This window comes from Dendrobium catenatum, unplaced genomic scaffold, assembly GCF_001605985.2.
Source record: "Dendrobium catenatum unplaced genomic scaffold, ASM160598v2 fragScaff_scaffold_9, whole genome shotgun sequence".
In the NCBI taxonomy this organism is placed as follows: domain Eukaryota; kingdom Viridiplantae; phylum Streptophyta; class Magnoliopsida; order Asparagales; family Orchidaceae; genus Dendrobium; species Dendrobium catenatum.
Genome location: NW_021318471.1, coordinates 82912 through 94655, shown reverse-complemented (window position 1 = coordinate 94655; position 11744 = coordinate 82912). Strand labels below are relative to the sequence as shown.

The window sequence follows — 11744 nt, the reverse complement described above, 5'->3', positions numbered from 1 at the left end:
CCTATCATTCACATCATAATTCCATATAGAAGGTCGAAGCCCAGGATCAATAGGAAGATTATCAATGTCGACCTCAACACGTTCCTTCCTTTTCAAATATCGATCCATGAACGAATAACTAAGCATAATAAAAATTAAATTAACCTACTGAAATGTAAATACAAAAAACAATAAGTAGGTTGATATCGTCTTCGATTAACAACCATAAAAATTGGTAAAAATACTAAACATCAAACGCATAATCAAAGCTTGAAGATGGCTAAGTAAAGATTATCTGCATATTGGTAACCTACTGAAATTAAATTATCTGCATACTGAAATTAAATTATCTGCATATTGAAGTTACCCTAAACCTACTGAAATTAAATTATCTGCATATTCAAATTAAATTATCTGCATATTGAAGTTACCTAAACCTACTGAAATTAAATTATCTGCATACTGAAATTAAATTATCTGCATATTGAAGTTATCCTAAACCTACTGAAATTAAATTATCTGCATACTGAAATTAAATTATCTGCATATTCAAATTAAATTAACCAACTGAAATAAAAAATTTTTCAATATGCAGAAAATTAAAAAAAGAGAATCAAAATAAAAAAAAGAGAAACAAAATCAAGCAAGAAATAGAGCAAGAAGTAACTAGTTTCTTGGATTTTACCTTCAATACTGCCGGAAACTCGGAAAGGGGCTGTGAATCGGGCAAACCAAAAACTGTGAGGTTTACGATGGGAAACAGCGAACTAGCGAAGGCTGTGGCAGCGAACTAGCGAAGCCGAGGCAACCCTTGCAATTTGCGAATGATTCCCGAACCTGCGACTGCGAACGACGGAACGAGAGGAGATTTTCTGCGAAGGCGACGAGTCGGAGTGTCGTGTGTGTCGAAGACCTCCTGGCGCTCCTACGAACAAGCTGATGTGCGGCCGTGCGGGATGGGCAAAGCGTCTTTTAGGGCTTAACAATTTGTTTTGAGGAGGGGCAAAAACCCCAAAATGCCCCTCTGTTAAATAAATTTTTTTTTTCAGGGTGGGCATTTGCCCACCCTCACGTTGCCTGGGATCCGCCCCTGATCTTATATATTGTTCACATGATATCATATCATTTATGCCTTATATATCAAGTCATTCCATATTCTATACATGCACATGCAATTCTATAATGTATGCATGACATGTTATAAGCAAGACAAGGCATCTCTACCTCTAGTGGTATTTTTCCTGTATCAAGTCACGTAGACCCAACCCTATTGGAATTAGTCTCAATCACATCAGTCATGTAAACAAGAATTAGTCATATCGTTCTCAATCATAGGTTGTGTGTTTCATGTAAGAAGTCTTCACATCTTGCTCGTTGGAGTATCATATTGTATCGATAAATCTCTTTATGCCTTCTTTTTCAAAGCTTTTAGGATTACATTAAAAATCTTATTTAAAAAAAAGTCTGTCAACTTACTCTCATGTACAAGATAATATATCTCTAGTCAACTTGAATCAATCAATTATTTTCAGCCAACATTGTTTGATTTTACATATATGTCATAGCATATACATTACAATAACAAACATCATGTACACATCTAATTAGTTGTTATAGCATGTAAATATATCAATGTGTTTATCAATATGCATGTATTATACCAATATGTATGTTATGCCAAATGAATAATATTTTTATGCATATCATGTATTTTATGTTTAGATTTAGTACATAGAATCCTGATTTTTGTATATTCGTTATTACTCTACTCATTTCAAATACAATGATATATACATAAAATTAGTTAGTAAAATTTAAATATATGCCATCAAAATATTCAGAATAATGATAACTATCATATATCAAAAGTTACATGGCGAAAATAGTTTATATTAATAGATAATATACTTTTATCAAATTTATGAGAGAGAACAAATATATATATATATATTTGTTTCATGGCGTATTTGGACAGCAGGAGACTCATCTTTGGACAGCAGGGGACTTGATTTTGGACGGCATGAAACATATTCCAAACTTAAATGATTAATAAGATACTTGAATCTAAACAAAATGAGCTCAAACTTAAATTCAAACATTAATTTTTGGATAAAAAAAAGAAATCATCTTGGGCTCAAATGAGCTTTAATCAAATGACATTGAACATATGATGAATTTGAGCATAAATGAAATAATCAATGAAGAATTTGAATTTAAATGAGCTAAGTGCAAAGCACCTTGACTTGAATGGATGATGAAGAATAGAACCTAAAGCCTAAAGTTAAAATCTCCAACTCATAAAATTGATGAATTTTGGATATACAAAGCATAGAGCTTATGTTGAATGAATCTTTAATGTTAATTGAAATGATGCATGGTTTGATCCTAAGTGAGAACATGAATAAACATCATAAGTCATATAGGGATCACTCACAAAGTTTGTATTAAAAATACAAGCATCCTACAAGATTAAGTGCAAGAAAACACATGCAAAACTTATGATAAATAAAGAACTTGCAATTGTCATCTCAATTGAATTGGAGATGTTGATGAACACAAAAAAAAAAAAAGAGAAATGATGAAAGGGTATGGCTTAGTTACAAAGCCATCATATGAGAACTTTGGAGCATCATAGTTGATTTGCAATATGAGGTATAACTCACTCCTAAAGAGCAATTAATTGAACCAAAATGAGGTATGCTATGAGTAGAAGTAATGTATCTCTATCATGCTCTTAAGAAATTGAAGATGATTGGTGCCAAGCAATCAGCATAAGGTGCACAATGAAACTATCATTCACATATAAGTCCCTTGCAAACTACAAGCTGTGTCCAAAGACAATGAGAGGTTTGTAATCCATAGCATCTTTCGCTCAATAGGAATAGTCAGACGAAAGCACAACCACACGATTGAAATCAATGATGCAAGATTTTAATCAACATTAGAGAATTGCCATGTTAGCTCAAATGTTCATTTGCTTACAAAGAACAACATATATGTGCAAAAATGCAAGTGCCTATACACGATCAAGAACTTGGGACATGATATGTTCGCAATCAACAATATAAAAGTTTTAACTAATGATTGGCGATACCGACATATGAATCCATATATGAGTAGCAATGAATAAATAAGAGACTCCTCACATGAAAGGGACAACAACTAATAGACGATTATGAATGCAGTGGATTCACTACGAACATGGGTGGAAGCATATGATAGATATAATAATTCCTCATATGGGCAATTTTTAACTTGTAAACAAATGCACTGTACCCTTACCAACAAAGACGATCAACATCAAGGCACAAATGAAAGCATCCAACCTTTCAGACAATGAAAATTAAGAAGGGACATACAGTTTGACTACAAACAGTCAATGACACTTAACTCGAAAAGGAACACCATAGTCGCCTACGAATGTTGAATGTCAACACACCATCAATAATGAATGCAACCCATTCAGTAGTCAACCTCAGTTCATAAATAAGCTCATTCATCTACTTGTTAATAATAGTGGTGGATTTGCAACAAATACAACACGCATCAGATTACTTTGTCAAAAGGCAGGAATGAAAGGAGAGTGATAACATTTCCATCATCACGACTCAATTCCATAAAAACACATCAATATCCTATAAGCTGGAGGGTTCAACGACATTGTCAAAGACCCATTTCACATTCAACATATCAATTGTAACTAGAAGGATTTGACATATACAAAGAGTAACAACGATATATATAAGTGTATTCAAGTAAAAGCCCCCGCACATGCACCGTAATTTGTATACACATAGGTACACTAAAGGGATAAATATAATTAAAACCCGCATGGGCCCCGACGAGCGTGTTATTGGTACACACGTGACGTCTAGGGATGCTGCGCGGGTTAATAAATTCGAACATGATCCTCCTAAGTAATAGAAGTCGATAAGGTTCAACAAACAACTATAAAATGCCCCCAAACACCCGCATGGGCCACGACAAACATGTTATTAGTACACACATGACGTATAGGGATGCTGCGCGGGTTGATAAGTGAATTCAAGTTTGAACCCGATCCTTTTATACGGATCAATAGGAGTCTACATGGTTCGAACTATCAAATAAATACATGGTTGTGGCAACCGGTGTAGTTGTTTTGATATATTCATATTAGTCTTTTAAGGCCAATAATCAAGAGAATTCACTAATAGAGGTACAAAGCCTACGAAACCCAATCCTTTGTCAATAACTCGATGGAATCGACAAGGTTCAATCCATAAATGGAAATAATCCCAAACACTCTGATGATGACCATGTTGAATATTTATCTTAACCGGAGAGGTTAACAAATATTTTGAAAACATATCCCAAATACCCACAAAAATCTAAAAAATCTCAAAATCCCAAAATCCCAAAATCCTAATAATGTTTAAAATTGAAATTAATCCATTAACACTTAAAGCAAAAATTCATCCACCTTCCCCAACAGTTTGTCGAGGTGGACAAATTGAAATGTACTTCAGCTCACAAAGAGCTAATGCCTAGTAAAAATTATCACTAGAATCCATTCTCAAACAATCTCCTGTCAATAAGGATGTGATACATGTCCTCTAATCGGCGGTTTTGCAGCCAAATGGCACCGCAAGATAAACAGTTTTGACCTGGGTTTTTTTGAACTGGGTGATTTTGCCGCCAAATGACACCACGAAATACCGATTATGGTCAGAGCCAATACGCTCCTTTGTGGCATCAAATCCTTGAGATATGAATCAATAGGATATGATCGATAGGACATAAAGCTCTCTGTTAGCTAAGGTGGATTCAAATTTGTTCCTTTAGACAAACATTCATCCCAGGCCCACAAGGTATCCTTGGACGAAGCAACCCATGGTTGCCGACAAGGATCCTTCTGTTAGGTTGGGTCGACTACCTCCTCTGACTAAGTAGACCAGGTACTACGATGGCCCGGGACGACGAAATCATGGGATCTTGATCGGGTCCATCAATCATTCCCCTACCATCCGCTTTAAGTGAAAGGTGGTAAAATTTCTATTTTAAATATCAAAACCTTTAAATTTCCAAATATCAATCATTCAAATTCCAAAATTTTCAAACCTCTAAACACCTCAAATCTCAATACCCAATGCTGCTACTATATGCTAGATACATGTATTATCTATGTATCTGATTGATGATTAGCCTTAATCGAAAGTTCTCTCTTGTGATCGAGAGGGGTAATTAACTATAGGGGCTTGCGCTTATAGGAAACCAGAACTCAGATCATAAAATCCTCACAAAATGAGGGGGAAATCTCTGGGTAGTGTCTTATCTACAAACCCATCTGCCTTCCAAAATTTACCCTAGAACTTAACTCCGTTAAAACTCACTTGCCAAAAGGAAAAAGCGAAACAACAGCGGGCGGAGGCCGGGGACAAATTTTCGGAGCCCACATTAATTGCACCATTGGCTATTATAATTTTAATTAGAGGGATTTAAATACTTACAAAAGGTATTTAAAATGAGAGATGAAAAACTAGATGAAAATTTTATAAACCAAGTGAAAAGCTATAGCAACGTAATAAAATTTTGAAGAAGAGGCCTTAATCTTGATTATCAAAATAAATAATAGTACATAAATAACTAATATTACTGAAACATATTCAAAGGTTACTTACATGCTTGTGCTAACTAAGATAATTGGATCAATTATACCAAAAAAAGGAATTATTGAGAGCATGCATAGATTATTAAAAAAAATTGCGAAAGAGAAAAAAAAAATAAGGACCATGTAACGGAAAAAACATTAATGATTAAAATTAAAATTTACAAATTGTTATGGGAATAGAATATATGTTGAAGATGAGATATTAAAGGTAATTAAACTTGAGTGATTTCATATTTAATGAATATCTAAGAGACAAGAAAAAGTTTTGCTAAATGACATTCATTAGTTTCAATATCTACACCATCCTCCACTTCCATCTTGTTCATAAGGTAATTAAGATAAAATTTCAATTAAATGTTTTGATCTGCATATGTAACTCCAATTAAGCTTCACTTCATGTTTTCCCAACTAATATGATCCACTGGTGATGCAGATGCTGTACTCTTGGAGCTCGACATAGCCATTAAGTTCCCTTGTTGAGCACTAGAGCTAGATGGAACACTTGTTGTGAACAGACCGGATGCTGTACTATACTCATTACCAGCATAACTCTGTGCATGGTGAAGAACTTGACCGCTTTGGCTTCCACTTGCTCCAACATAAGTTGTAATTGCAGCTTGTAGCGCCGATTGGAAGCTCGGATCTGACGTGATTGCCTTCGCAATTGAGTCAGTAAAAAAATTTTGATTCATAGATGCCATGGAAGTTGGATTCTGCATATAAGATTGGTAGAAAGAGTCGTGAGGATAATTTGGCTTGTAGGATTGATCATGAGCTGCACAACTCATGTAGCCGGATCTACTACTCCAAGAAGATGGCATAGAGATGCTAAAGCTTGAGCTTGAACTAGAACTTGAAGAGAACCTATTGAATTGAGAGGTTTGGGCGGTTGAAGAAGGCGGAGCAGTGAGGTCGAGGGTGATTGTGGAGTAAGAAGGAGAAGGAGAGATTGTGGTGTTGGGAAGATAGAAAGGTGTTGTTCTTGTGTTGTTTGATAGACTGAAGTTTAGATTATGAAGGCCGGAATTTACGCCGGTGATGATGGGAGAAGCGGAGGAAGGGAAGGCGTCTGGAATGCCGGATGAATGGGTGGTAGAGGAGCCGGTCATTAACATTGACGCGGCGGCAGAGGTGGTTGAGGCCATGGCAGTGGCTGACATTGGAAGAGGGTGATTGTGATTTCCTTCATAAGTTGTAATTAAAATTGACATGTCGTCAGCACATCTTTGCACCTGCAAAAAGGTGGGTTATTATTAAGTTATCATGCACAATCACCTCGTAAAATATAAAGACAAAATTTAAATGGAAACTAACACGGATTAATAAGTACATATGGAGGCAAGAATTTATGGTTCAACCTTAGCAATTTACATGATATAATTAATTACAAGTATTGAAAACTTAGCTGGCTATAAATAGATCACAACAAAAATAATTCTAGCTGCTCACTCTCTTTCTTGGAAAGCAGGTCTACAATCATACAAATTTATCTTCCGAAATAAATGAAAACAATGTACAAGTTACTTAGAGCCCAAATCATGATAGTTGAAAAAATATAAATATTGAAGTACTTAGAAGTACTAAGTGGTTTCGCTACTACAACAATAATTATAATAAAAACAAGCTTTCACCCAACTATGTGGGGTCGGCAACATGAATCATTTTTCTCCATTGTATCCAAGTCTTTTTAAGTATATCTCTACCTTTCTTAACATAAGTCAAATCTAATATATCTACTTTCCTAACCAGGGGAAGCCCACCATTTTATCTGACCAAATCATCCAAGGAAACTTCCACTGGAGCTACTCTAACCTTTTCACTCATATGCTCATTTTGTATGATGTCTTTAAGAGTAAAGCCACTCATATCCATCTGAGCATATTTATATCTGCAACACTCTTAATATTATATTTAACTTTTAATGACCAACATTATGCACCAGAAAGCATTGCAGGTGTTGTTACCATCTTATAGAATTTTCGCCTTAAATTTGAGCGCGACTTTTCTATCACATAACAAGCCCAATGCATTCCTACACTTCAACCATTCATAAGCAAGTGGTTACTGTACATTTATAAATTTAAAATTTTTTGATTAAAGACAAATTTAATCACTGATATATTGGCCTAACATTTATCCCTTTTGATTCTTCAACAACAATAATTATGATTTCAAAATAAGAACATTTCAAATGACATAGATAGAATCATGGGTTGTTGATGATATTTGTGCAACTGCATGCACGAACTTTGGGCCTCTAATTAATTATTCCAAATAAATTTGAAATGTGATGAGTCTCTCTATTTCTCTCTCTCTTTATATACATACATACCTGCTTCCTCACAGGACAAGCTGGTGCAACTGTGCATCGATAATAAGCTCTAGGGCATGGATTCCCCTTTGCAATCTTCTGCCCATACTTCCTCCATTGACATCCATCATTCATCTGCAATTCATGTATACTTTATATTATCAGTACAAAATTCTTCATTGAAAAATTCACAACAAATTAAACTAAATATCATGCAAAATAATTCATGCAATCCGCAGTTAATTGTTAAAAAAAAAATATAATATAAAAGGAAAAAAAATGCAAAAATATATAATATTTCAACATACAAATTGTATATATGATATATAAATATCCACTTACCGTTGGAGTTTGGCATCTCACTCTCACAGATACCCTCGCTTTCTTGACATGTGTTTGCTGTAAAACTTCATCATCTCCAGTTCTCAAATTCTTCAACATTTTATTTGGTGGACATGGCTCAACAGCTTCTTCTTCTTTCATCTCATCAATACTATTATCAGAACTAGGGTTAGATGCTACTTCTTTACATTCACTATTATTCTTATTAGTATAACCTTCAAACTTGCAATCTAAGCCTAAAGTCAAGCCTTCTTCTATATGACCATTTTCTTTACTCTTAGAACTTGTATTGATCAACTTCTCTTCAAGCTGCTTCTTGTGATCAGTAGTAACTGAGTTACTTCCAAGTCTGAGAGAAACAAGTTCAGTTTCTTCTGCTTCATGAGTTTTAATGGCTGTCAGCTCATCTGTTGGCTTAGTAACTAAGTTTGGTTGTTCTTGCTTCACTATGTCAAAGAAGTGCATCTGAAGAGACTGGTAATCTTTCACAATTTGTGATAGTAAATTCTTCAGCCTTTCATTCTCTTCTTTAACCTCTCCTATTTCTGCTTTTGTAGACTGTATTTGATCTTCCTGTGAATATATGATTTTTGTTCGATTAGTATAATACAAAATGATAAACTAATAGCAAAAGTTTCGTAGTGAGAAGGCAGTCAATAGATCTAACCTGGCTGATTGTGGGTGAATCTTTTGAGTTTGAAGATGGCCTGGATGCAGTGTTGGTAGATGACCTTTCACCTGTTCTTGCTGGTGATACCTACATTTATTAAATAAATTTCACTTTCAAAACACCAAAGTATGATCAAAGAAATTAATTTGGTATCTGAAAAAAAAAAAATTTCTTTAGCTGAAAAATAAAAAATAAAGGAAGTCTTAAATAAAATATAAAGAAAATTAAATTAAGAGAGATCTAATTCAAATCAATAAAAATAAATAAATAATAAAGAAAATTAATTTTTAAGACTTTTTTTATCATTTAAACAAGAGTACAAAGTATATTATTCTTTATCCTATCTCTTTTAATGCATAAGACAAAACTTTATATATGATGAATATAAAGATTGAAAATTTTATCCTTTAGATCGATAAAGAGGCAGTCTTAACGTATTTAATTATCTTTATAATTAATGAATGTCAATGGTGATTAATGCATGATTATTTTTATAACCCTATGATTTTAGTGATATTTTTGCATTAAGAAAGATTAGTTAATTAGATTCAACTAATTACAGACATGATCATAGCAATCAGAATATATATAAATTTTTTTCTTTAAGGTGTTGGGAATCCCAGCCATTAATTACCTTCAAGCATATCAAGGAAAACATGAATAGCATATATTTTTTATCATGATAAACTTCAAGAATCATTAATGAATTAGTTTTATTTTCAAAATAATATTTTTTTTAATTACAATTAATTTTTGTACTTTTTTCATCATTATTAATTACTCTCATCATTGATTTACCTTCAACACGTACATCACACAAATAATATAATTAACACTAAAAATCTGTGGGATTTATATACATACCACACATATAGTTCTGATCTATTTATACATCAAATATCTAAAATTTAATAATTATTTAAATAATATTCAAATATTTAAATTGCATAAAAATATTACAATTATTAATTATTCTATATTGAACTTACATTTTCAAGCACATATTTTGATGTAATTGTGATGCTAAAATGTTATATAAATAAATATTAAAATTTAGACATTAGATATGTAATTATATAAGAATAAGGGGATCTGCAGGGGAAACTCGCTAAAAAATTATCCGATTTGATTTGTGAATGAGCAGATTTAATTTTAAATCAAATTAAGCCTAATTTTTTTTTTCAATTACTAAGTATTTCATACTGACATATTTTTATGGATTAAACTAAATTCTCATAGACTTTACTCCTATATATATCGTAAATAATTATTTTCTATATCTACAAGCCGTCATCTTTTTTTCCCCTTCTTCAAAACTAGTAATTTACACTCAATAAATTCATCAAAATTACAACCACCGGCACTCTTGATTTATAATCTAAAAAATAATTTGAAAAAAAATTAATCAAAATATTCTGATAATTTTTTTTTCTTGATGAGTATTATCGGATGATGGACTGAGTGAAATTAAAATTTTTCTTGATTTCTCATATCTTACTCTTATTTCAAAGCAGATCTAATGGTTTTTAGATTACTCTCGATCAAAAAATAATTAGAATATTTTGATCAAAAATATTTTCTTGCAGAATTAAGACTAAAAAGATCTTGAAAAAGAGGAAGTGGCAGGTGAATATTTATATATCACAAAATAATTAACAGACCTTGATAAATCTCTCCTGATCAGCTTCTCCTCCTCCATCAACTTCATTCCTCGGTTCCTTGGCTGCTAGAGGCCTCTTCTTCACAGCCTCCATTGCTACTTGCAAGCTTCTTGCGAGCTAATTAAGCTCTCACTTCTCTTTTAATTTCTCTCTTATCTCTAATTAATCTGCTTTCTCAGGCCTTCCTTCTTCTTCCTTATAAAGATAATTAACCTGTAACAGTTGACTTAATAGATTAGCTATCTTCTTTTCTCTCTTCTAAGAAATACATAACATTAATTAAAGTCAAGACCTTCGTAAATCAACATCAATGGAGGAGGAAGAAAATTAGACTTTTATTTTAAGAAAAAAAGAAAAAAAAGATTTTTTTTATTAGGTTTTCAACGTGTGAAAGTGAGACATGCTGTAGGCTTGCGTCACAGGCCGAGCTTATTGCCGTACTTTCCGGGTTCTACTCTCATATATTAATTTCTAATTAGCTTAATTAATTAGAGTAATTATATCCAAACTCTTATAATAAGCTTCTTGTCTCTGGTTTCTACGGTTCAGATGAACCTAACCTCGCCGGCGGCCACCAGATTCCGGCCGGTCATCACCGGCCGGAGCTCTAATTGCTGCAAATGAATTATTTTTGCGCTAGCAACTCCTTAAATAAATGAGTCACAATTTTGCGTGTTTAATTTATTTATTTATAGGAAATATTAAAATGTATATATTCAAAGTCTTATATAATTTTAATTACATATATATTTTACTAGTCTCAAAATTTCAGATCATATGATCAATTTTGTATCAAGATTTTTTATATTTAAATTCTCTCAAAATTAATCAAATTATTTAATTTTACCAAACATTTATTAGCTGTGCTTTTGACCTAATAATAATAATAAAATTTTCCTGAAATGTAATTATTTTGCTTGTGTGGCTAAAATTTTTATCACATTTTCTTATTGACAAATATGTATTAATCTTTAGTCAGAAATATTCTTGAAAAATCTAATGAACATGTAAGCTTCGTTTGGGACGACTTTTTTATTGTTTTCTAAAATGGAGTTTTAATAAAAAATAAAAAAATTTGTACTAAAATTCCATTTTAAAAAGCAATAAAAAAAACCTTTCCAAACGAAGCCA

At 32.7% G+C, this 11744-nt stretch overlaps 1 protein-coding gene across 1 annotated transcript; it reads right to left on the bottom strand.

Annotated features, from left to right (window-relative positions):
• Positions 1-5858: 5858 nt before the first annotated feature.
• On the bottom strand, positions 5859-10793 carry LOC110106009 (probable WRKY transcription factor 72). Its single transcript, XM_020835729.2, has 5 exons — positions 10614-10793; positions 8950-9039; positions 8283-8855; positions 7962-8075; positions 5859-6861 (listed from the first exon to the last, which is right to left on the bottom strand). The coding sequence occupies exons 1-5, from the start codon at positions 10704-10706 to the stop codon at positions 6019-6021; spliced, it is 1713 nt and encodes a 570-aa protein (XP_020691388.1). The 5' UTR covers positions 10707-10793; the 3' UTR covers positions 5859-6018.
• Between the last annotated feature and the right edge of the window lie 951 nt (positions 10794-11744).